The 27,981-nt window shown below is 40.8% G+C and overlaps 1 protein-coding gene across 1 annotated transcript; it reads right to left on the reverse strand.

Annotated features, from left to right (window-relative positions):
* Positions 1–326: 326 nt before the first annotated feature.
* Positions 327–27,702, reverse strand: lypd6b (LY6/PLAUR domain containing 6B). Its single transcript, XM_060877232.1, has 5 exons — positions 27,567–27,702; positions 1,865–1,997; positions 1,513–1,611; positions 1,220–1,350; positions 327–1,036 (listed from the first exon to the last, which is right to left on the reverse strand). Exons 2-5 carry the CDS (start codon positions 1,968–1,970, stop codon positions 866–868), a joined length of 507 nt encoding a protein of 168 aa, XP_060733215.1. The 5' UTR covers positions 1,971–1,997; positions 27,567–27,702; the 3' UTR covers positions 327–865.
* Between the last annotated feature and the right edge of the window lie 279 nt (positions 27,703–27,981).

The following is a 27,981-nucleotide window of genomic DNA, read 5'->3' on the forward strand; positions in this document are numbered from 1 at the left end:
GGAGAACATGCAAACTCCACACACACAAGGCGGAGGCGGGAATCGAACCCCCAACCTTGGAGGTGTGAGACGAACGTGCTAACCCACTAAGCCACCGTGCCCCCTACAGAACCTTCAATTAAATAAAAAAATAAAAAAATAAAAAAAATAAAATAGATTATGAAACCATGTGGAACCTCGAGAGCAAGTATTTCAGTTTTGATGCAGAAGAGGAAATATTGATGTAAATGACAAAAAAGCCCAACATAATAATAATAATAATAATAATAATAATAATAATAATACTTACTACTTTCATGTTCATTCTTTATTCATAAATACTGATATGAATATTTTTTAAATTAATATCTCAATGTCCATTGATTCATTGCTTTAACTTGTATTGTGAGTCAAAATTCAAGCAAACTTGACTATAAAAAATCTGTCCTCTGTCTCTAAGCCTTACTGCTAGATCTCTTTCAGAGAGTTCTGTGTTCAGGTTTTTCCGGGACAGACCCTGGGCTCCAAGCCACTGGCCGAGGTCTATCCCACCATCCCAGAGTCCCTCATGACCTCCACTGAGGGTAAACACGAACAACAATGCCGCGTTACTCTGGGAATCATCACCCTTACGGCTAAATGATTTACTTCTTCTTTCCTATCGAGCACGTCATTGGCAAACAGTTGACAAAGTTCTAAAAGTTTCTTGGTTTGGATTTGCACACCGATTGGCTGGACGTTCATTCAGGTCAGGGTGACAGCTTTTTTTTTTCAGTGAGGAGGCAGGACGAACCTTTTGCTTTCCTCAAGACTCCCGGAATCCCTTGTGTGCCAATGGTATTCCAGCAGGGCCTATTCCAACAGGCTTAAAAGCACTGTGATATTCTCACAAAGGTAACAGCGCTACGAGAGCTGAGGTTAGTAGAAATAAGCGAGTCCAGATGCTGCTGCGTGTCGCGGCGGAGCTGAAATCCCGAATCCTCATGAACACGGCGTTGGTGTGATTAGTAGGAAGCTCCACGTTACACACCATGCCTTCACAGCATGAGACGCATTCCTGAAAAAAAGCCAAAGATCACAATCAGAAATTTGATTGTAACGATGTTTAGAAAACACAATGAAAGCAATTGTCCTGTTTTATCGGTCTGTATTCGTTCAATGCGTCAGATGGAAGTAACAGGACTGAGTAACACATGCATTAACAGCATACACTCATGGCGCTGTGAGTGTGTGAGCTCACCGTGTGGTGTGCGTTCCCGTGATGTCGGCATCCGCTCAACCTGCAGTCGTTAAACGAAGCGCACCTTTTTGTTACAAACTTGGTTTTCCCGTGTCGACCAAAATGATGCATGGTCATGCAGTACTGTGTATCTGTATTCACAGGAATATATAGCTTATATAAATGTTTGGACACAAACAAGTCTAAAAAAAACACTGATCTGTTCAATAAACACCATCTCCTACATACAGTAATAAAATGAATATGAGTTATTTGGTGTGAGAGGATGTTTTATATTAAGATGAAGCGCTCACTCTGAGGACACCACTTGTCTTCAGCCCAGCGATTACAGCTGTAGTTGTCTGACGCCTGCTCGCATGTGAAGCACTTGAAGCTGTTAGGATATGGAGTCGCTGAAACACATACAATCTGCCATGTTATAGATACTAACAGTAGAATACGAACTTGATGCTATAAAGAACTAGGACAAGAGCTATTCCCAATTCATAAGCCACAACATGGTGTATGAGGAGGCTCAAAACTTGGCAACCTGGGCCTCTGAAATATGTCCTTTCCTTCTCTCGAGCTTTTGTGCGATCAGGACTGGCTCGGTACAAATAAAAGAGCTGTTGCACGGATCACAGAAGATAAAAAAAAAATCCTCACCATCTACAGGAGGCCTTATATTATAGAAGTTGATGCTGTCACACTTCACTTCAGCCAAAAGCAGCTTGGAAGCTACCAAGAGGTACACGGTTAAAGGAACAGCCATCGTTCAGAAACGGGTTAAAGAGAGAACCTGAAATGAAAAGAAAAAAGAAAAAGAGGTAGATGGAAACGAAACCCTCGACTTGAGGAGCAAGGATTCGAGTGAATAAAAACACTGATACAAATTCACTAGGGTTAGGATTAGGGTTAATATTAAGCTAACCCTAAATTCACTACAGTGCACACTTCAGGTATGAAAAAAACCCCTGAAAAAAACAAAAAAAAAAACAGTTTAATGCACTATATATATATATATATAGTGCATTAAACTGTTTTTTTTTTGTTTTTATATATATATAGATATATATAGATATATCGTCGCTGTCGGGCGGAAACCTCGTATGTCCAAATTTGGTCAATTTCATATTTTTTCACATATCGATGCTATTGGTCAGTCCCCACGTGGGTCTGTTATTTTTACAAGTTATTAACCAATCTAAAGTCTTGAAAATAGCTTGAGCGCAAATCTCATAACTCCATTGGACACTTCAACTGTCCACCTCTTCCTCACTCCGTGGGAGAGCTTCACGGCATATTTCTCCTCAAGAAGAGTCGCAACGAATCAACACGTCTTCTGAGGTAAATGTCTTCAAAACACTGGGCTCAAAGAAAAAAAAATCTTGACCCCCGCTAGTTCTGGTGCTCGTCTGAGGACAGGAATTTAGCGCAAGACAATCCACTGCAACGAGGACTAAACCCTGTATAAGGTACGGTGTTTTTTTAATTTCCTGAAAAATAGCGGTTTTGGAGATACGAGGTTTCCGCCTGACAGCGACGATATATATATAACCAGATGGATATTACCATATATTACCAGAAGATGGAATGCAGCAATGAAAAATAATAATAATTGATGGTTAAAAAAAAAAAGTGTTTTTTTTGTCACAGAGTGCTCGACCTTATACCGTTGGAATCTACAGAATCTGTTTGTGTTTGTAGTGTGTAATGGCCGATCGCTTGTGTTTGTAGCGTGTAATGGCCGATCGCTTGTGTCAGTTTTGTTGCGTCCACAATGTTTACATATTTTTTCTGTCTGTTCATTTAGCCGCTTGGTTTTGGAATTGTGTGTGGAAATGGTGTTTGTAGTCGCATAGCAGAGCTTCTTCCCGTATTTCTGCTATGTGTAGGCTTTGTATGCTTTCAGGCTTTGTATGCTTACGGGGTTAAATGTTCTTTGGGAACAAGCACAAACTCTGGAAGCAGCTGGTATGATGTCTGATTTGTTTTTCTTTAAAATCATCCAACAATGCTTATAGATTTTTTTATTTCTGTCTAATCCAATTAGAATTTATTTTCGTGGACAATAAATCTCTCCCGCTCTCACTCTCGCTCGCTCAATTGAGGTATAGATCTCAATTCCTGTCTTATTTGTGTTCTACAATCACAGAAATAAAAATCTTTAACAGGTGGACTAAAAAAATCGTGAAGGACTGAAGCCTAACTCATTTTTTAATGATAAGACAAGACAAGACAAGATACCGCACATACTATGATACTGCACACGATGTGATATTGCACACGGTACTGTATTAAAATACATATTGTAATTATTGTGCAATCTGGATAGTGCATATAATGGCACAGGGATACTGTCAGTGTTCACTGTGTACTTAATGTTTATAGCTTAGCAGCGGTTAGGTGATGTCATGTTACAGTATTTCTGACTGAACAGAGGAAGAAAAAAATAACTCCCTGAAGGTCTGTAAAAATACTCTATTTTTAATAGTATATAATTTTATAGTATTCATTCATCCATTATCATGTTATGTTTAATATTCTTTGTTCTGTTGCTATGGATGATTTGATTTTCCAAACATATTGAGTCAAATTAAATTCGCCAAAATAGCTTTGGAGATAATCCAACGCTGTCATGATAAAATAAAACCACAACTCCTCTATCATCTGATTGACTGGGTGTTTGCTTAAGATTGGATAAATAGCAGCTCCTAGCAACATGCAAGCACAAAACACTTTAATGAACTGAAACCATAATACCTCTTATAACTATTAATGGAAAAAGAAATCAAAGAAAGAAAGCGAATGCTGCTAATGGTCAGGAGGTAAAATGTCTCTTTATTGGGTGTTACGGCAGTAAGGGGCAGAACCGTGTGCTGACCCCGAAGGTTAATCATTAAGGATGGACAAGATCGTTACATCACAAAAAGTGAGCGTGCAGGAATTCGAACTAATTAACTTGCTCAAGCTGAAGTGCCCACGTTAATTACTGTAGGTTTAAACAGTGAGTGACAGTGATGGAGGTTTGAATTGATCTCGCAGAGATTTCTGAGACATTTTGACGAGTCACAACGATGGAGTTTCTGGCTGATGGTAAAATTGCCTAATAATTTAAGAGGTCAATAATAGGGCTGAGCAATAAGATGGTAGAATTGACTTTTTCCTTCCTTTCTATTCAGCACTATTAAATTAATTTTTTGTTAACATTATATGATCCATATTCCCAGTTTATAATGCAATGCTACTTGGGTTACATTTACGGCATTTGGCAGATGCCCTTATCCAGAGCAACATTTTATACCCCTGAGCAATTGAGGATTAAGAGCCTTGCTCATTGGCCCAGCAGTGGTGGCTTGGTGAACCTGTTGGACTACCAATTGGACTACCAACACCTTAACCACTAGGCTGCCATATCCCCCATAACCTATGTTGCTGGTCTTGTCAGCGCACCAGTACACTGTAATCCAGAGCGACCTACATTTTATACATCTGAGCAATTGCAAAGTAATGAGCCTTGCTCAGAGGCTTGGTGGACCTTGGATTCAAACTCACAACCTTCCATTTGGTAGTCCAACACCTTAACCACTAGGCTACCGCATCCTCCAACACCCATGTTGCTGGTGGTTGTCAACGCACCTTTACACTGTAACTGTAACACATCATTATCATGTATTCCAGAATTCTAGTATCCTCATATGACATATTTGTCACTGCTAGTTGTGATGTGTGTGTGTGTGTGTGTGTGTGTGTAATCCTCTCTCTTTCTCAAAATAAAAAACATTTTGAAAAATGTTGCCTCAAAGTTTTCACAGTTTCCTTTAATAAATAGCTTTTGAATCTCCATAGAAACCTTGATGGTGTTATCGATAACCGAGAAGTGACATTGATTTTTAAACACGGTTAAGAGTCGACCACAACCACACGGTTGTGGCATCGCCAACAAGGACCCTCGGGTCCTCATGTCCAAAGAAAACAACACATACTCTAACACTTGAGGGACTCTTCAAAGAGTAAATAACACTTAATAAAAATGTCATGTAATGTTGAAGCATCAGACACAATCATTTCTAATGAATTTAAATTCAACGCAGAACACACGCTGGTGCCTTGATTGCTGAGTCAGCAGTCGTGTTACGGTCTTTAGTGTTAATCGCGCCACCTCAGCAGTCTGCATTACTTGACACAAGCACAAGTTATTTACATGTAACCGAGTAACGCCACCCTGCTGCTTATCTCTTACTTTATGAGCATCCTGTAAGTCAGGACAGAGTTGTTATAATGAGCTGTAATTGTTTTCAGTGTCTAACTTCACATAGGTAACACATGAGGCTCACTAAAGGATGAGATGAGCTTGCATGCTTGTAGATAGAATCCTAGCTGCATCCACACACAACTCCACATTTTCAGAGAACAACACAACCGAGCCAAAAATACTGTTTTTTTTTTTTAATGAAACAAACTACTAAACTAAAGGAAAGTTATTCCAGAAGTAAAACTTCACATGACTTCGTATTTCATTTACAGAGAAACAATGTTCCCTTTCTTTACGTCCCTGTTGTAATGATTCAAGATTCAGAAACTTAATACACATGCTGGTGCTGTCTTAAAATTCTTACCTTAATGCCGTAGAATTAAAAGCTTGTGGATACAAAGTGGCCCGATTCAGAGGACTTCTGGATTAGTCCGACGGAGCGGACCGAGATTGTTCATGTGAAGAAGGGGTTGGGAGGGGAAGCCAATTTCCTCTTTAGCCCCTTCCCTAAAGGAATCACTGACCCCACAACTTCCTGAGAACGAAGGGAAGGCTTGGGATTGGAGAAGTGGATGGTGGAAGCCGTTTAGCAGCAGCCTGAGGCCACTGTGTGAATTTAGCAAGGAAGCGTAAAGGTGATTATCATACACACACACACACTCGGGGGGTAGGGAATGCTTTCCAGTTACACTTGGTTACTGAATTACGTCTTTAACTGTAAGTTACGTAATTGCCTTATTTCTACTTACATTCATTCCACTTTACGTCACATTAATAGACCCAATGGACTGAAGGACTGGATTTTATTGTGTAGTGAGAACTTATTATAAGAACACACAAGGAGACAACCTGAGGATATCGTCCCTGGTCCAGAGGATCAGTTGTCCTTTTCTATCGACAGATCACCCAATTTTGTCCTGATCCCAGGTCATATGCATAGCATCATACATTTAATACATTAATGGCATTTGGCCCTCATCCAGAGTGGCTTACATTTTAAAAAATTTATACAGCTGAGCATTTGAGAGTTAAAGGCCTTGCTCAGGGGCCCAGGAGTGGCAGCTTGGTGGGCCTAAGATTGGAACTCAAGGCCTTCCGATCACTATACCAACACCTTAACCAGTGAGCTAGCACTTCCCATAATGAGGCATCATGATGTAACAAGACATCAGTATGGTGGTGTAGCATCCAATTTCATTCATTCATTCATTCATTTTTCTACCGCTTATCCGAAATACCTCGGGTCACGGGGAGCCTGTGCCTATCTCAGGCGTCATCGGGGATCAAGGCAGGATACACCCTGGACGGAGTGCCAACCCATCGCAGGGCACACACACACACTCTCATTCACTCACGCAATCACACACTATGGACAATTTTCCAGACATGCCAATCAACCTACCATGCATGTCTTTGGACCGGGGGAGGAAACCGGAGTACCCGGAGGAAACCCCCAAGGCACGGGGAGAACATGCAAACTCCACACACACAAGGCGGAGGCGGGAATCGAAGCCCCAACCCTGGAGGTGTGAGGCGAACGTGCTAACCACTAAGCCACCTTGCCCCCCAGCATCCAATTTAATGAATTAAAATAATAAGTGGAAATATGTTTCAGAATTGTTGGGGATGTCCAGTTTGAGCAGGTAAAGATTCAGAATGAAAGCATATGTATGTATATTACGATACGATTATGAATTACGATACGATTTTGAAACCTTTTGTCCTCGTCACATCAGTGCTGTTGTAACCAAATAAGTTCTGATCCATGAACTGAGACAAAATCCAGTGGTTTCTATTAACATCCCATTTGTAACGCGTTGCCTTTCCTATAACAACTCGCACGAGTCCTCGTATCGCGCACGCTTGATTTAAACAGTCTAATAAAGACATGACTGTTGATACACTGATGGCAAAGGAGTCTAAAGCTCCTTAAAATGAAGCTGTTACTTGTTACGTGATACTAGCGGAATATCGAAGACGGATATGTGTGCGTGCTGTATGGTTTTTCAATAACAGAAGAGAGGAAAATGAGAAAAGTTGGTTTTTAGCGGCTAAGTTTAGCTGGAATTATAGATGCATTACGGCAAAAAATATAAGGAATAAATCATAATAATTCTTTACTAAACCTGGCATTTTAATTATGGCTAAAATTTTGTAGCGTAAGAGAAATAAAATACTTCGAGAAGTTGCTATTGCTGTCAAATAATCAACCTTCTGCTAGGCTGCATCATACAACACTACAATGGATTATTTTCCTACTTCAGCACACCCAGTGTTTTTTTTTTATTATTATTTTACACTAGACATTTGAGCTTTATTTAAAATAATAACCGTGTTGCTGCTCCAAACACCTCGAAGACGAACCGTTCTTCAGCCAGAAATCGGGAAATAATTCAGCAATTTTCCCAGGATTCCCTGAAGGTTACGGGATGACGGTTCCCATGAAGGCTGAGGAAGGAGGCAGTGAGGATTACAACGGCTTCTGAGAACACTCCCAGCAGGAGAGGTCCGGGTTTGGGAGATTTAATGGCTTTCCAGAGCTTGTTTTTTTTTCCAGAGTCGAGAGCTTCTTGTTTTAAGAGCAAGCACCTGGCTGCTCATACACACATACACACACATTAAACACACAAAGCACACACACACCACCTGCTATGTGCTTTGTGTACATCGCAGGTTGCCGATTCAAAAAGTTAGGCTTTTTTTCTCCCAGAGATTTTTTTTTCCTTCTCAGAATATACAGAGTTACTGAGACTACAGTATGTGTGATGACAGACTGGTATGACAGTTAATTACACATTAGGCTATTTTGCTGTTAAAAACAATGTGTGACAAATCCCTTCGTATATACTACCTACAGTGGGGTCGGAGAGTCAAGGGAGCGCTAGTAAAAAAATTCGTTTTTTAATACAGCAGTTTTGCTTACAAATGACCTTACTGACAAGAGCTGCCTTTTTTTTTTTGCTATTAACGATCGCAAAACCTTACGATCTCTTTGATTTTACATTTCAGTAGGGGATATACTGTAGAAATGAAGTAAAATCAGATTTTCAGTATTGCATTTTTTGCTTACATTTTATTAGGGACCTAGAACACTTACTTTCTTTGTTTGAAATATTTCAAAATCCTAAATTGAAATTTTAGTTGGGAAAAAACAAATAATTTGTAAATCCAAAAAGAAAAGAAAAGCCAAAACATAATATTTCTACACCATGTGGAAAAACCTGAAGGTTAATTCCAGCAGTTTAAACATTTCTATGATATCCCTGAATAAAAGAAGTCGCATTTTCCTTGTCAATGTAAATACGAGTCTCCTGTAAAATCTGTAAATATCCCATTACTAAATAACAAAACTTTTCTACATTAGACATGATGATAAAAATGCTAAGCTGAATGATGATAAAGCATCATGTAACCGGTTTTCATACATTTTCCCTTTAATACTTCTTAAACAATTTCATTTAACACTACGTATCACAGGTAGATGAGTTTACAAAAAAAAAAAAAAACGTCTTTTGCTATTTCTTTTTCTTCTAAATGTTTTCGAGCATTTAGCAAAAAAAGAGTAGGACTTAATGACCCCGGGGCACACTCGATCACTTCAGGAGGTGTTGTCCCCCGTAGGCATGACAGATTTCGTCTCTTCTACAAGGAAATGAAGTGTTGACGAGATACAAATTCATATTATTACCTTAAAGAACTCCGCAGCTGTACGGAGATCAGCTACACACAGTAGCAGGTTATAAAACTTCCAATTAAAATATACAACTTGGCATTTGTGTTTCTTGGAGTAATGAAGCACGGGTTTGGTTCTAAATCCGTGCCTACGTATAAATCCTGCAGGGGATCTGCTTTTAGTGAAATTCGTCAACACCTCCCGACTAATGAGTACCGAGTTTTGCTGCGGTACAAGACACAATAAGACAATTTAGACTTTTACAGAGCAGTGAACCCTTTGCTATACTGTTTCCTACACTGAAGTGCTTATCTTAATCCCTCTGTTGGGTCTGAAACCACATCCTTACATACCAGTGTTCAGTCCTTAAGCCTTGTAACGTATTTTATAGTAGATAGCTTTCCCTTGTTTGTTCGCTGCTGCGACGACTTTTAGGGGTACAGTATATTTGTATGCACCAGACAAAAAAAATACTAGTTAGACTAAGATAAAACATAAATACAAGATAAACAAGTACGTTTCTCTATAAAAAACTTGAGGTCCCTGACCCTGTGAGCAATTATTCAGAAAGGGGCTTTAGAGAACAAAGTGAATTGTTTCATTGCCGCTTTAAACCTAAGCGGCAATGTTTGCAGAAAGTCACAAACAAATCAAAATATTCATTCGTGAGCTAAAGGCTTAACTATAGTGTACAGAGACGCTGACGGCTCTGATGGCCGTTTGCTCGAATTCGTGTTGAACTTGATTAACTGCGTGAAAGATCGACGTGTAAACAGAAATCTTCCAGAGACAGGATGAGGAAGATTAGAGGGGCATTAAAGTTATGTTAGGCTGTGAAGGATTCGCTGCGGTGCTGTCTGACAGTAAACGTCTTCCTGTGGCCACACACGTTGTAATTTAGATATAAAGAACGCTAACTTCTGACCAAGTCAACTCGAGTTGAACTTCCGTGAGATGACAGTAAATTATGTACATGTACATGGTAAGTGACACCGATGAGGGATTTACAGTTTTGTTTGCTAGAAATCTACAAGAAAAAAAATGCGAACAATGCGTTTCACCTGGCAACGGCCGACGCTAGGACTTGACTGACACGTCAACAAACGCAGTCCGCTTTCGGCTTTTTAAATTTAAACAAAGGCTGAAACGAAACGTTTACCCTAAACAAAATCTCTCTCACTCTACCACTTATCCGAACTACCTCGGGTCACGGGGAGCCTGTGCCTATCTCAGGTGTCATCGGGCATCAAGGCAGGATACACCCTGGACGGAGTGCCAACCCATCGCAGGGCACACACACACTCTCATTCACTCACGCAATCACACACTACGGACAATTTTCCAGAGATGCCAATCAACCTACCATGCATGTCTTTGGACCGGAGGAGGAAACCGGAGTACCCGGAGGAAACCCCCGAGGCACGGGGAGAACATACAAACTCCACACACACAAGGCGGAGGTGGGAATCGAACCCCCAACCCTGGAGGTGTGAGGTGAACGTGCTAACCACTAAGCCACCCTAAACAAAATAAACACGTTAAATATATTTATTCTGAAATATCTGTGATTAACAAGTGGTACATTTTCAGAATTCCTGGGAGACAATAGCGGTTGTCTAACACCGACATGTCAGGGGACACGGTTATTGCTAGAATTGTTAAAATGGTGTTTATTGGTGTTGGGGACAGAGGTTGGATTAGTGATGTCAAACTTATCAAATATACACCGATCGGTCAAAACATTAAAACTACTAACGGACGTGAAGTGAATAACATTGATTATCTTGTTAGTGTGGAACTTGTCAAGCGCTGGGATATTAGGCCGCATGCGTCTTCTAATCAGGGACTTGGTAGCTTAGTGGTTAAGATGTAGGAACACTGATTGGAGGGTCATAAGTTTGAACCCCAGGTCCACCAAGTGACCATGGCTGGGATCATGGTAGCTTAGTGGTTAAGTCATTGGAACACTGATTGGAAGGTCATAAGTTTGAATCCCAGATAAACTAAATGTCCATGGGAAGAAAGGAAGGAAATTTTCTACTACCGATTTTGGAATCTCTTAATAAAAATAAATTCATTAATAAAAAAAAAAATCTACACCAACAATAAATGTGCAAGAGTTGTTTCTTTAAAGATTCACTGTACATTAAGAATCACACTTTCATTGCATGATATTCTAAGCCCTTTTATTATTAATTAATTAATAAAAGCCCTGGATCTAATGTAACAGCTCGCCTGAGAGACACACCTGCCGACATGAAACGCTCAGATCATCAGCTCAAAGAGCGTGAGGTTCATCAGTCATGCATTTGACACTCAAGTGCACTTACTACGGGAAACCCGCATGGACAGAAAGAGGGATCGGATCGCATTTCTGTTTCTGGAGAATGTAAGGAGCTATCACGCAAACCCACATCTTCCTGAGTGCTGAGGGCTCAAGGAAAAAAAAAATGAATCAATCATTCGTTATGATGTACCCTGTAGTCGTGTGTTCTAAATCTGAATTCTTTAAAGACAACTTGAAAGCTAAAAAAAAAATGACCCAGGAATTATCCCTAAACATTGTCCAGAATACCAGATTATAAATAAATGATAAATTCAATGAGGTCTAAAATTTTTTGGAAGATTTACATAAGATTCAACTATTATAACTTGCTTCCCTCTTTTTGTTAAAGTCAACCAGTGAGAAAGAGAGAGAGAGAGAGAGAGAGAGAGAGAGAGAGAGAGAGAGAGAGAGAGAGAGAGAGAGAGAAAAAACAGGATGTTAACCCACAAGGCTTTTTGTGTCACTTTTATGACCCCTTTCTAAGTGGTACTATTCTTTGTTATTTGTCAGCGCTGACCAAGTCAGTAGACTGACAATGCTTGTAAAAGTACCAATAGCCTCAGGACAGTACAACAGCAATAAAAAAAGACATGTAGGATCTCCCTGCTGTGAAGACCTTAAGAATCCAGACTGATGTTTGACCTCCTGTGGTTCTGTTGGAATGAGCAATACAGCTGAGGACATGACGTGAACTTTGGAAATACCAGAAGCTACACTGATGCCCCTTTTCCACCGAAGCAGTTTGAGTGCTGGTTCGGAGCCTAATTTAGAACCAGTTCTTTCTTTTTCGACAGCCAAAGCACCGGCTCTGAACCAGGAAAAGTGGTTCTTAAGTAGCACCAAAACGTTGTTGGTCTAGACTTAAGAACCGCTTGCGTCAGGGGCTGTGGGCGGGGCTACTGTTGGCACATTTGATAATCTACCTTAAGTATACTAATGTTTAATACACTTTTACTTTACTGCAATATGATACATTATCATCACACATGATAGTAGGTAGCTACATGCTAAGGCTAACTTTTTTCTGTGCTAATGATAAAATAACGTTATGTACTTTCTCGATAACAACCTCTGTTTATACAGATTACATGGAGCTGCACGTACACGTTGGATTCGCCGCGTTTGGATGTTAATGTAGGTTCACAAAGCCATGAGCATTAACAGTAAAGCAACATCCGCCATTATTGATGTGTTTGTGTTTGTCGCTGCTGAGCTAAAGTTGCTGGGACACGTGACACGTATACAGTGACATCAGACTTGGCTCTGTGATGCTCTCTAGCCGGTGGAAAGGCAAACCGGTTCTTAGAAGGTTCGCCAGTGGAACCAACTTTGAACCAGCACCAGTGCTAGCTCTGAACCAGCACCTGGTTCTTTTTGGTGGAAAAAGGGCATGAGAGCACTTTGACAAGACATGGAGTCTTGTTGATTCTAAGAAGAAAGACACGGTGATAAAGGAACCGACCGATAAAAAATATGAACATATATGCATGTTCACACCATTTGAGACATGAAAGTTTATTTTCTTTAGATACGTTAGCATCCCTAAACCAGACCTCAGAACTTAATTGTAATGCTTTAGTTTCTTCCAGGACGAATGACAAACAGTCAGACAGAAAGAAAGAAACCATGCTTTATCTACCAGACAGCATGATAGAGCACTATTCAGTACTAGTTCTGTGATTTTCTGTGGTTTTATTGTTGCTGCTAAACCCCCAAAAGCTTCGTGTTCAGTATATTTACTTCCTACAGTGTACAACGTAAAAGCTTGTTCCCTGTCCAGTAAAACACCATTTCAGGTTCAGTCCAAGCGTTTTGACCTTCAACAAAATTAAAGCACTGGCAAACTTGCCTTTGTTTAGCTGAGGTAGCCTGGGAAGACCTGTGAGATTTCTGAGAATTTCTCATTCCTAATAGCATACAATCGTCTGGGAAGGTTTTCCACTAGATGTTGGAGTTTGGCTGTGGAGATTTGTGTTCATTCATCTACAAGAGCATCAGTGAGATCAGACCCTGATGTTGTAAGAGTGAGGAGGTCTGGGGTTCAGTGAGATCAGACCATAATGTTGTGAGGAGGTCTGGGGTTGAGTCAGAGTCAGGGTTCCGTGTAGGATAATCGAGATCTACTGTATCACACTCCAACCTTCACACACCACGTCTTCATGGAGCTCTGTGCTTTGTGCACAGGAGCAGTGTCATGCTGGAACAGTGTTTGAGCCTCATAGCTCCAGTGAAGGGAAACTGTACAAAGATTTTCTAGACAATTCTGTGCACTGGGAAACCATTTTAGGGATCGTATGGCTGGCAGAATCAGAGGACCACATACTTCTGGTGTGTATTCATGTAAAGTATATAGTTTTTGTGCCAAAACATGGGTATCTTGGGTGTATATGGGTATCCCTCTAATTCATATTTCGTCCATTCTTCTTCTTCTTTGTCTTCTACTTTCGGATTTTCCTTTTAGGGGGTTGCCACGGCGGATCACAGGGTCTCACTTTATTCACTTTTTTAATCTACAGATTTACGTCTTAAGCATTATTCACTAAACCCACCTGGTATCCAACTCTGTATATTTAGGGGTCATAAAATTGCCTTTACGTTTGCCTGAAGGCATTTTAGAGGGTAAAAAACAGCACTGTTGTGGGGTAATAAATTTGTGAGCATAAAGCACTGCTGTTATCTGATCAGGTCTTGGTGCGTCTACGTACGGCGAGGGTGTAAAATCCTTTACTTCTTCAGGCATGTTTGTTAAGGGCAGAGTTTTGAATTATGACCAAGGCAGATCCCTGTTGTATATCTTTAACTGTAGCAAGAAATTATATTGTGACTTTACAAATTGGTTTGGAAAAGGCTTTTACAGCAAAGCACAAGTCATTTCTTTTTCTGGAGCTTTGCAAACTAGAAAAGCCAATGATGAGGCCATAAAATATATACATGTTTTTTTTTTTAAACTCAACCAGACTAATGTTGAGGGGCACAGTGGCTTAGTGGTTAGCACGTTCGCCTCACACCTCCAGGGTGGGGGTTCGATTCCCGCCTCCACCTTGTGTGTGTGGAGTTTGCATGTTCTCCCCGTGCCTCGGGGGTTTCCTCCGGGTACTCCGGTTTCCTCCCCCGGTCCAAAGACATGCATGGTAGGTTGATTGAACCAGACTAATGGTACAAAAATGTTTGACTGCCATACCATACTGAAGTATTGAAACAGGTTGAGCAATTGAGCCCAAATGTTAAGATAAAGGTAGTAAAACCCAACACTGTTTGGCCCCTGCAACGAACCGGGAAAAGGCTAACTTTCAGAAGGAGGCCCAGCGGATCCTCTTCCATAGCGTTTCCAACAAGTCCAACAAGCATTTTGGTAAAATTACACATTTCTCACATTTCACTTCATGCTTTAGAGATCTTGCATGGCCTTTGCCATGTACTGAGTATTTTGCTGGTACATGAAACCTCAAAGCTGATTAAGATCATACTGTTTCTTGAACATTCATCTCTTATCGTGTACTAAATAAACAATCTTAGCTGCAAGCTAAGCTTTCCCTTCAAGCTCTTTTCATTAACAAGGGCTTAATACAAGTAGAGCGTGAGATGATGTACTGTATATAATGTGTTCATTTAGAATAATAGATAGAATAGATATCTGCAGTTCGGTATGAATCCCACAGTAGTCGTCTTTTATAAACAAATGACGATAAGATTCTGAGTGGTGTATATAACAGCATGACCAAAATGATGATAATAGGTCGGGTTAAAGACGATAGCTGCCTGCAGACCTCACAAGAAACTAACCTGTCACTCACTGGCTCTCTCATTACAAGTGGGTGAGAGACCAAGGTCTGTTTAATTGGCCAACTGATTACACCGTATACACCGTCGAGTTCATTCCCCTCCTCCTCCATCAGTCTGTAGAGGCTCTCCTGTTCACTGGCCCGTGAGTGTAGAAGGATCGCGGTCCCAGAACAACGTTTCCCTTTGTGCGGTTCACTTGGCTGGGAAATAGAGATGAGTTTGTCCGTTGCCTTCGAGGCCAAAGAGAGGGCTGGACGAGGCCCCAAGAGAAACTAGTCTCAGGTATCACTAACGTCAGCGCTGAGTAGATGAATCAGGCCCTCACAATTTGAGATTGTTCAAAAATGGTTCCAGTGTTGCAAATTCCTAAGGCCATAGCTGGCATGTACTACCAATTCATTTCACTGACAGATCGGTTCTTGGCAGATTAACACCTTTGACTGATGGCATATCATGTTCTACTGATTTAAAACAATCTCCAAACAAAAATCACACTAAGACTAGATAATCCGATGTAGGAAAAACTAACACACAAAAAAAACATAAATGTTTGGGCATCACAGCTTTATTGCACCTTGGTTTAGATTCCTGGAACTTTGCTGGAAAGATGAACACCATTCTTTCAAAACATATTCTCTTAGGGGGTTTTTACACCTGGTCACTTCATGCGTTTTCTGTGATCAGATAGCTATCCGATGGTAAAAAGACCAGGTCTAAATGCCCTCTGAAACGTTTTGGAGACGGATATAAATCCGATGGTTCAAACCACTTCAGGAGGTGGTCTGGGACGCGTTTCAGGTGAAACTGGACAGGTGTAAATGAATGTGGTTGTTCAAACCACATACATCAGCGCTATACTCCTCCCAAACGGAAGTACGTCACTCGCAGGTGACTCGCAAGTCGTGCATCGCGCCAGAAACAAATATGTTTTCCTACCAGTGCTGCTCCGATCTTTCACCCAGGTGTTTCGTTGGGTCTTAAAATGCACTGCTGCCGCCAGCGAATATGCAGCAAACAGTAAATGCTGTTTTTTGTAGCTACCGCATACACCAAAGCGTGTTCCATTTCAAATGGGGTAAAATACATCTGCATTTTGGGCGGGAGTAGAAAGATCGGATCGATATCCGATTCGCCAAGATGCGTTTATGTGGCCTAATGTAAATATAACAGTTTTAACAAATCAGATAGCTATCGGATCAGAGAAAACACACGAAGTGACCAGGTGTAAAAAGGCCCTTAGTTGATGTGTTGATGTTAGTGAAAAAGTACCTGATTAATGCAGTCAGGCTGTGATGGCATATCTCTCTCACTCATTTTCTACCGCTTATCCGAACTACCTCGGGTCACGGGGAGCCTGCATCTCAGGCGTCATCGGGCATCAAGGCAGGATACACCCTGGACGGAGTGCCAACCCATCGCAGGGCACACACACACTCTCATTCACTCACTACAGACAAATTTCCAGAGATGCCAATCAACCTACCATGCATGTCTTTGGACCGGGGGAGGAAACCGAAGTGCCCGGAGGAAACCCCCGAGGCACGGGGAGAACATGCAAACTCCACACACACAAGGCGGAGGCGGGAATCGAACCCCCAACCCTGGAGGTGTGAGGCGAACGTGCTAACCACTAAGCCACCGTGCCCCCCGTGATGGCATATAATTTAGTTAAATTTTGTACTTGTCAAACAATTCAACTGGCATCAGAGGTGTTTCATTCTAATATATATATATAATCATGTTTCATTTTGTATTGATTTGCAATACCATTATTTACAGGGACCCAACCGTACAGAAAAATGCCTTTGTACAGTAAAAGGGCCACCAGATTTCCCTTTAATTTGTCACTTGCCTGTACATAGACATACAGCAGAAAATCACAACAATGCGGAGCTTCTTATATAATTTGTACATAAACAACATGACATTCAAACTTAATGGTCTGGATTTGTTTCGAATAAAACAAGTTATCAGTGTATAGATAAATGAAAAATGCCTGTTTGTTTTTGTTTTTCGAGGTAATTATGTCGGCTTTGTAGAAGTCAACAGTCTGTTTTCCTATTTAAGCTTTCGAGCCACATGCACCAAATTCGGATATGTTGGAGACCCTGGTCTGAAGTTTTATGCTATTACTCTTCTAAGCGATCCGAGTACCGGTATGAAAGTTTGAAAGCTTGCCGTGTTATAAACCTCCAAAGTTTATAACTCGGCAAGCTTTCGAACTATCTACACCTAACTCGACCAGCTCCTTTAGGGTGACACTCTGAACAAACTTTTAAATTGGCCTTTCGACTGGCCTTTCGGTTGTGCCGTAGCCCCGCCCCAATATATGCAAAATCAAAAATCTTTTTACAACATGGACATGTGACATATCAAAACACTCAGAACAATGATGGGAACTTCCTCACGTGTATTCTGATGACGTCACATGACGTCACGTGATGTCAAGTGAAAATAAAAAAATTTGCACAACATGGGCATGTGATTATATCAAAACACTCAATCCAATGAGGGGAACTTCTTCATGAGTATTCGGATGACGTCACATGCTTGTCTCCACTTACCTCCAAATGTTTTGGCACCCTAGCTTTCTGTCCACTTGCCTCCAAAAGTAACACTAACCCTTATGTCCACTTGCCTCCAAAAAGCACCGGCCTTTGCAATTACTTGCATCGTCAAAGCCAACATCAAAGTTTGTCGCGACAAACTTCACAAAACTAGTTTTTTGTGTGTTTGAAGAGTTAAAAATAAGTGTTAATCACTTATACAGGATTATCATGCTTAAATTTCACAAATTTTAACTGCCCGACATCCAATGAATAGTAAATGTAGTCTTTCGCACTGGAAGACGTGAGGAACCAAAGACAGTTGAAATGTACTTTGGCCAAAACGAAGATGATTTAAAGAGCACAGAAGCGCTCTGTGTTCCAGTAGAACATAGGCTTTAATCCAAAATCTGGTCTCTTTATTAATTTACTTTGCTGTGTGGTTTCAGCAAAGTAACCTCCATCTAACTTGGTGATGATGTACATTCTTCATACGATTAAACCTGTATAATTAAACCTCATCGCGAACCTAATATAAAAACATAAAGAGAGACGCTTCACTCTTTACACACTGGACTTAAAAAGGTGTAATTGGGTGTGCAACTTGGTGAAATTTGGGGTGGATTATTATATAGTCTGGATCACTCTCAATCCAGTTCCAGAGGTCTTGTGGAAGAAACCATCTCTGTAATTAACTTTCCACAATGTCCTGGTTGAGCTAAACCAAGCAGAAAGCCCAGACCCAAGTGGCTATTATCTCTGGCAGGGCTTTTTTCAATTGCTGATTTGGGGCTGCTCAGATCTAATCTCCCAAGATGATGAGAGATTGGGTTTTATCCCTGCATCGCCTCATCAAGTTAAGATTAAATAAAAGCCTTTAGCTGTCTCACCTGGGACAGCAGCCAAGGTAATTCAGCTGAGATTCCTGAATGTTTATCCTGTGTGGGAGAGCAGAGCAAGCCCTTATTCTTCTCATGCTTTCTCACATATCATAGAGATATGAGCCAGCTGCGTTGATTGTGCATCTGATGATCGTCACAGGCTTCTGATAAATCCCGGGCCAAACAGCATGTGATGGAGGTGTTGATGGCTTCTAGAGCTAGAGTACAGCTATGGACAGATCTCATCTTTGTAAAGATCTTAGTCAGCCACCTACAGAAATGAATAAGGTTCTGATATACTGAATTGTCCATGATGGTAATAAGGAAAGAAAAGAATTTCACTATTTTATTTATATAAGTGAAACTTCTGTCTAACTCCACAGTGCATGCTGCAATATATTCAATCGTTCGTGTTCGACATGGCAGTGGATCCAGTGCTTTTACTGGTAGTCAGATGGGAATATGCTCTTGTGCCAGTCCATTCCAAGACATACAATTTACCACGTAATCAATTACTTCTAGTATACAGCTAGACTATTTTATAAGCTCTATTAATCTTTATGTTAAAATATTACCCGAAGATAATACCAATGTTTTCAGCTCCCCCTTAGACTCCATGAACAAAAAACTGCTGTCTGGGTGGATTTCATAATTATCCCCAACAGAGTTTTTAAACTGATGGTATCCTTAATCCATGACCTAATAAACCATACACATTTATTTATTTTATAGAGATTATTTATAGAGAACTTACCTGTCTGTATGCCAAAGAGAAATGATGAAGAAATGGAAGAGAGGAAGTAGAACTGTAATGGAACTAATTTGAATCTTCACATTATTTTGGCATGCAGGCTAATAGTTAGGGGTTGATGCTAGGTTTGGTGCTCATAATGTCAATTATTTTGCACAAATTTGCTTTCAAATATCTATAGAGTGTAAAAGTCAACACGTTGACAAAGGTGTTCTGTTCTATCCTACATCAACTAATGACAGCTTATCTAATGGAGAAGCTTCAGCTAGCACTGAGCCATAAAGAGGAAAAATAATGACAGGACGGCACCTTTACTTTTTCCGCCTGGGGCTCTTACTTCCCTTTCTCAGAAAAGCCTGTTCTCACATTTAGATAAGACAGAGGATCTCCCTTTTATCAATGAGCAGAGCCTCCTGTATTGTGTTGGGCCATTGGTGGCCCTAAGGCCGAGGATTGACCCTCCCCTATCGTTCCATTTAGTGTCAGGGTGATACTCACAGGATGGACAATGGCCTCGGCTCAGCGCTTATCTGTATGGTTAAAGCCTCCCTCCGTCGCTCTGGTCATAGGTTATCATCCACACTGATAGGACCAGGGAACTTGCCTTAAACAAACACGTGTTCACTTCAGAGGCAACGTACAATATGTAGTACTAATGCTAATATGTAGTACTATGTAAAATACAGAGTCTTTTTAAGTAATACGAGTTACATTTGACTACAAGTGAAAGCTGGAGGAGACAGCTTTGACAAGCAAGCAGAAAAATAACCAAAAAATATGGCTTATCTGTTAGTGGAAACAGCACCAGTATGAGGACTGTGGAGGAGTTGTGGGGAGGCTGTGCTTAGTGGCTAAGGTGTTGGACTACTAATCGGAAGGCTGTGAGTTTGAATCCCAAGTCCACTGCAATTGCTCAGTTGTATAAGTCAACCTGGATAAGGGCATCTCTCAAATGCTGTAAATGTACAATGTACACCAAGATCGGTGTGCCATATCACACAAAAAAACTGGACATAAAGCTGATGACTTGGATCCAAACTGCATGGTAGGTCTTCATTGACCCACGCTCTTAGAAGTCAAATACCGATACACTAAGTCCATACAGTCTGTAAAGCCCTGAGTATTTTTCTTCATCAGATAACGTTTCAAGAAGAACCCTTTAAGAAAGGCACAAACCTTTCACTGCTTTCTCATCTCATCCCTTTCTTAATCCCTAAGGATCGCAGAAACAGACCCTTGTGACAAATATCTTTTTTTACCCTCCGGCGTGACCCACCTCCGAACTCTTAGTCCCTCTTAAATCGTGTCGTCACTGCATACCAAGTATAGGAGTGCTCGCCTTGCTATAATGATAGTCTACTTTTTGATAAGCATAAATAGCTGAGAGGTAAGGGATTGTGCATGGTACTTCAAGGAGAAGGGCAAACCTCTATTTAAAGTGGATACAACCATCTACTTAGCAAAAGTATTTGAACACAACCCAAGCAGGAGCCAGAGGGAAGGAAAAAAAACCTTCGGAAAGATCCGGTGCTGCTTTCTGCCAAATGGAAACAGTAGAGATCATGAGGGAAATTCATCTTAAATCATCTTATCGACTAAACACGGTACTGAAACTGGTAATTATTGCCAAACTCTAAATTCAATCCAAAAGAAGATGACAGAGAAGTGTTATTGAGATAAGCACCTTTTGTAAACGGCCCCACGTTATATTAATCTGCTGAATGTTCTCTCCGGACCTCCAGCCTCCTTTCATACTTCACTATATAGACTTTCCTCTCCTCCAGCTGTCTGCTTCCGCCTTTCAACAGAAGACATTTCTTCAGAAAGAAGCCAACGTCCGAAAAAGAGCCAGTCGCCTGCGTGCGGATGATAAAACTAATTTGCGGTGTGCGGCCATTCTTCGGATTCCTCAGTAATTGGCTGGAGGTAAACTGACAGCAGCAGATGCAGTTAACGACCTTATCGGAGTAAGACGGAAAAGCATTAATGAAGAAAACAGTAAGAGTTCCATGCCTGGATGTTAAAAGACTAGACTGACAGCTATTAGGTAGAATTATCCTGCCATATTTAATCTACAACATGGTGAGATCCTTATGTCAAGGACCCATGCAAAACCTCATCCCTTCCTCTCGGTATTTTCATCTCTTCTTAATCTGATTTTGGTTGAGCGAAGCCGTACAGCACGACGCGTGTAGCTCTGCCTAAATACACCATGTAACACATGGAGCCAACATCCAGAACTTCTGCAGTTCCTTCTCGGCCAGGAAACGGCGATTATGCTTACTACAGAGATACAAGGCTACAGAATGCGTGGTGGAATGTCATCCGGAGGATCGCTCGTGGATTGAGAGAACATTCCGACAGACTAATGGAAGATCCCTCATATCCGAGTCTCCCTCTCTGTCCGGCTATCTGTAGAGGAGCTTCAAAGCGAACAAGACCGCCTGTGATCTTCCAAACGGCACGAAGAGACTCCACACTGACAGCAGAGGTAAGACGAGAGGAGAGAGACGCTATGCTTCAGCTCTCATCGGTGGACCAAATGACTGATGGAGGGAGATACGGAAGGGAAAAGGAAAAAGAAAGGAAGGGAGAGATATGTGGTTATGGTGGAGATACTGGAGGTGAAGAAATACTGGTGCAATGCATCATGTCAGTAAAAGAAATCTGGCTACGTTTGCAGACTCGTACATGGAACGCATGACGGTTTTCCGAGTGGAAACCTAAAAACCTCCCTATACGAAACAGAAACCCTGGTCTCCTTGTCAGTGTGAATTACGGATTAATTTGTTACACGTTTTTTTTTTTTGACGATTCAATGCCGAAATGACAAGAAAGGAATTCTAGCGCTTGGCTCAATGCAGTAAAGTTTGCGGTTTCGATTATCAGAAGCATGTGCGTACACGTGAAGGACGTAAATTGTCATGCTCTTTGTGTTAATGTTTCAGTATTAAGATGCATTTATTTCCACAGCTTGTGAAGTGTAGAGATATCAGGACTTCCAGAGGAAGCATCCTCTCACCATAAACTGTTTACCCTCCTACCCCTCTAATAAATCTTTTATAAAACATTAATAATTGTTGGTCTTTTTTTCCACCAAGTCTCTGTGCTAAATTACCTTTTAGTTAGAACCAATGAGCACTGGCCATCAAAGCGCCCAGACCAATCAATAAACACCAACTTGTGCAACAATTTGGAAATCTTTTTAAAGGGACTGAGTACATGACTGATGAAATAATGATAGTCGTTTATACGTTTAAGGAAAATTACGCCCCTTTCAGTGGTTCACGTGTGGACTTACACCAAAAAATGATTACTTCAGTGATTTGCTTGTATTTAAGCATTGAGGCGCCAAACCAGCATTTACTCTCTAAACAGATTACGTAAATTTCATTGAGTCTAATTTAATTCTATTTTATTTGTAAAGCACTTTTATCAAAGAACATCGTCACAAAAAATAGGATAGTTTAATTTAAAGGTGCCCTTCCACACAAAACCGTTTTTACTTGGATTTTTTGATATGTGTTAGGTCCATATGTGTTTGTGTTGTGTCGTGAATGTGAAAACGAACTGCTACCTTCCCGGGCAGTTCTAGCCACTTAAAAGAAATAAGGGGAGAAAATCAGGTCAGTTGGAAAAGCTGGTCAGTGTGACGTCAGAGTGACCGAGCTCATTACTATTCATGAGCTCTCCCACTTGAGACCGCGCCCCCAGAATTCGTGTAGCTCAGTGAGTTTCCTATACAGCAAGGATGGCTGAACGTCAACGGTTTGTGAAGAAGCCGTTCTGCCGCAATTCAAGGTGATTGTAAACAAATGTCCTCTAGCCTAGGCTTCTTATTGCGCTGGGTGAATGAATAGTCATGCTCTCATATCCTAGCGGTTAGCCAATCGGAGCCAAGCAGCATAGCTCATTTGAATATTCATGAGAACTGGCGCAAATCGAGCTGAGTCTTCCTGCAGGCTTTCTATACCACACTAGAATGGCTTGAAACAAGGTAACCAAGGCATTATTTCCACAAAAAAAAGTTACAGAGTCCATGGTAAACTTCAGACATTACCACAAAAGTAATGAAATACGTGTGGCAGGGCACCTTTAAGCCACGATGAGCAGTGGTAAGGAAAAACCTCCCTGAAGAACACAAAGAAACCTTGAGAGGAGAACCAATCCTCAAAAGAGAACTCATCCTCCTCTCTTAATCTAAATCGATCTGTATATTTCTAAAACTGTACGTATATTATAAAGTCAAGCAGTTCCTAGTCTAATAAAAGGAGTTAATAGGTCCGTTTTACTTGCCATGGCACTCTGTACGTACATGTCTTTGGACGGGGGGTGTGGAACTGAAGGGAGGAGTTCGGCTTGGCAGAATTGGGCAACGACTGCAAACATCCTTTAAGAATAGCCCCTAATCTACTCTCACAGCGAAGGAATGCTAAACAAAACAACGTTAAAAAAACACAACGTGGAAAGAAAGAGCTTCTCCATTAACGATGAACACATAAAGAGATTAAGAATATAGACGTTACATAAAATACTCTCCCTCTCCACCACTCCTGCAAACAGAAACGTGTGCAAATAATTACAGCTCTGTAATAGACCTGATTTTTAAGATATGAAGTTTGTCAGCGTTCCTTGCTCTTAGCAGAGCCACATTTTAATAATGAATTTAATTTACATTCATTTTTTTTTCCTCTTTAGGAGGTTCTTACTACGGAAAACACGCTTAATACGCTTTTTTTCTGAAAGCAAGAAAAATAAAATCACCCAGAAACAAAGCTGTGTGTCAATAGAGGGACTTTTTTAAACCTAACACCAAAGCAAGTTTAAAAATCCAGATGTTTCATTCATCTCTACTAGGGACAGGAATCTTTAGACTCCCATTTCAATTCAGTTTCGATTCACTGGGTCATTATGCAAGTGTACAATGACTCTTGATACGTATATATGAATCTTGAGTATATACAGGATTTTTTTTTTTTTTTTTTTTTATTTAAATTCAGAAATTTGTTATTTTTTAAATTACTCCAGACACACACATAGACACACACACACGCAAGCACACATGAACACACAGACACACGCACACATAGACAGACAGACAGACACACACACACACACACAGACACAGACAGACAGACAGACACACACACAGCCACACACACACAGACAGACAGACAGACACACACAGACAGACACACAGACAGACACACACACATAGACAGACACCCACACACACCCGCATACACATACACACAGAGACACTCAGACAGACACCCACACACACTGGTTCATTATGCAAGTTATGAATCTTGAGTGTATACAGGATTTTTTTTTTATTTAAATTCATAAATTTGTCATTTTTTAAAATAACTATTAAATAACTCAAGACACACACACAGACACACACACGCAAGCACACATGAACACACAAACACAAGCACACACAGACAGACAGACAGATACACAGACAGACACACACACAGACAGACACCCACACACACCCGCATACACACACACACACACACACACACACACACACACATCCGATTCACTGGTTCATTATGCAAGTGTACAATGACTCTTGATACGTCTATATGAATCTTGAGTGTATACAGGATTTTTTATTTTTTTTTTAATTTAAATTCATAAATTTGCCATTTTTTAAAATAACTATTAAATAACTCCAGACACACACACAGACACACACACGCAAGCACACATGCACACGAAGACACACACACACTCAGACAGACAGACAGACAGACAGACACACACAGACAGACACACACAGACAGACACCCACACACCAGATTCACTGGTTCATTAAGCAAGTGTACAATGACTCTTGATACGTCTATATGAATCTAGAGTCTATAAAGTTCCATTGTTTAACATTGAACTATTCTGTGGTTACTGACTAAAAAATATAAAATAATAATTTTAGATATAACACAAAAATATAATAATAATAATAATAATAATAATAATAATAATAATAATAATAATAATAATAATAATAATAAAGGGGGCACGGTGGCTTAGTGGTTAGCACGTTCGCCTCACACCTCCAGGGTCGGGGTTCGATTCCCGCCTCCACCTTGTGCGTGTGTGGAGTTTGCATGTTCTCCCCTTGCCTCGGGGGTTTCCTCCGGGTACTCCGGTTTCCTCCCCGGTCCAAAGACATGCATGGTAGGTTGATTGGCATCTCTGGAAAATTGTCCCTAGTGTGTGAGTGAATGAGAGTGTGTGTGTGTGCCCTGCGATGGGTTGGCACTCCGTCCAGGGTGTATCCTGCCTTGATGCCCGATGACGCCTGAGATAGGCACAGGCTCCCCGTGACCCGAGGTAGTTCGGATAAGCGGTAGAAGATGAATGAATGAATGAATAATAATAATAAAAAATTCATTGAGTTGGTTTGAACAGATTTGAAAAAAATATTTTTTCCCTGATTATTGTATAAGAAACATTTTAGACTCTGCATGTGTCCAAAACAGTCTGAGATTAAAGAGCGTAACACTAGGAACATTATTACAAAATATCAGCTTGCTCAGTCCATAAAAACCTTTAAGTATTTAACTCGCTACTAAAAATGGTTGTTAATGACTGTTTGTAGATTTTTGGTTTTTAAATCGGATTTTAAAACACATTCTCAGTCAGTACTTCCATTATGATTTATTACGTATTAAGTGTTGTTGTCTTAGTAGAATGCCAATAAACACCACAAGTCATTTCTGTTCCTTAAAAAATTATCTCCATAAAGAAATGATCAAATGTAAAAGTATTTGTACCAGTGTTCGTTTCTCACACAAGGGAGAATTTTTTATTTATTTATTTTTAGAGCTGCTAATGTTGGCAAGTGTTTTGCGTTCAGAGATTTTTAACCACCGCATAAATGTGCAAACATTTATTATCAGTTTAAAGCATCCGACAGCGAACTAAACAGCGAACCGAACAGCTCTTCAGCTCAAAGGCATTTTTGGATCCTTCTCCGTTCGCACTGTGCACCTGTTGTACAGCTGCTTTTAAAAACAGGTGCAACAAGAAGCAGAATAAAAAAAGACATCAAAGACAGGAATAATGTCACTGTATCCTGAGAAAACCCCAAACGAGTGTATAAATATGTCCTTTCTCATCAGTTCAGCCCTGAGTCTGGGAAAGACGGACTGCAGTAGTGGGACAGCACAAGACTTTTGGGGATTTTCTGGGAATTTAAATTGTGTTACAGATCAGGATTAGTAGGTGTCTGCTGGGAACACTGGTCTTAGCAGGACACACACACACACATGAGAGTGCCTGCGCTTTGGTCTTTACTCTTAAGGACCTCATGTTGACAAAATTATTATAATGCTATGCTACTCCTAAATCTAACACTAGGAGATTCTCTCACACACAGACACGCACAAACACACACACAAACAAAGACACACACGCATACAGACACACACAGACAGACACCCCCCCACACACACAGACACACCCCCACACAGAGACACACACAGACCCCCACACACACAAACACACCCACCCAACCCCACACAGACAGACACCCACACACAAACCCACAGACACAGACACACACACAAAGACACACAGACAGACACCCACACACAGACCCCCCACACACACAAAGACACACAGACACGACACACACAGGCACACACAGACACAAAGACACACAGACATACACACACGCACACACAGAGACACGCACACACAAAGACACACAGACACACACAAAGACACACATACAGACCCCCACACACGCACACACAGAGACACACACACACACAGACACACGCACAGAGAAACACACACACACAGACCCACACATACAGACCCACACACACGCACACACAGACACACACACACAGACACACGCACAGAGAAACACACACAGACACACACACACAGTCCCTACATGACCCTGTATGCGTCATACTGGACTGAGAAGTGGAAGAAGGCTTCGCTTCTATTAAATAAAATAAAATAAAAATAAATAACTCACAATAAAAAGATTTTAGAGATCCACAGAAATCCTAAATGATCTAAATAAAAATGTAAAATCTTCTTGTTTACTGACGCGCGTGCGTTTAACACAGAATATAAACATACTCTACTTTTAAATTCAAACTCAACAAATTAAACAAACCTACCTTTGATATCACGCGGTTTTTGGAGCTTTTGTGCTGCACCGGAAAACTTCACGCTTCAACTTTTTTGTGAATTAAAAGAAAATTAAAACAAGACGAAACCAAAGCTGACCATTAGACAGGATGCGAGCTGGAGAGATTCAACCGTGGAGGCGGGGCGAGTATACTGGCCGAATCAAAACGGGGGCGTGGCCAAGTCAAAAACAAGAAGTGCATGCTGTGATAGGAGGCGTGTCTAAATCTCAGGTGTGTCACGTGAAGGTAACAAAAACCACACCGCAGGTTTAAAGTTTAGCTAAAGTTTATTTCCTTCTGCAACATGCAGTTATACATGAAGCACATCAGTGTCTCCCTCTGTACACTTTATCATCCATCACAACTAGTTCCATCGCCCTAGTTTTTATGCATATGAAATAAA

This window comes from Tachysurus vachellii, chromosome 8, assembly GCF_030014155.1.
Source record: "Tachysurus vachellii isolate PV-2020 chromosome 8, HZAU_Pvac_v1, whole genome shotgun sequence".
NCBI classification, from domain to species: domain Eukaryota; kingdom Metazoa; phylum Chordata; class Actinopteri; order Siluriformes; family Bagridae; genus Tachysurus; species Tachysurus vachellii.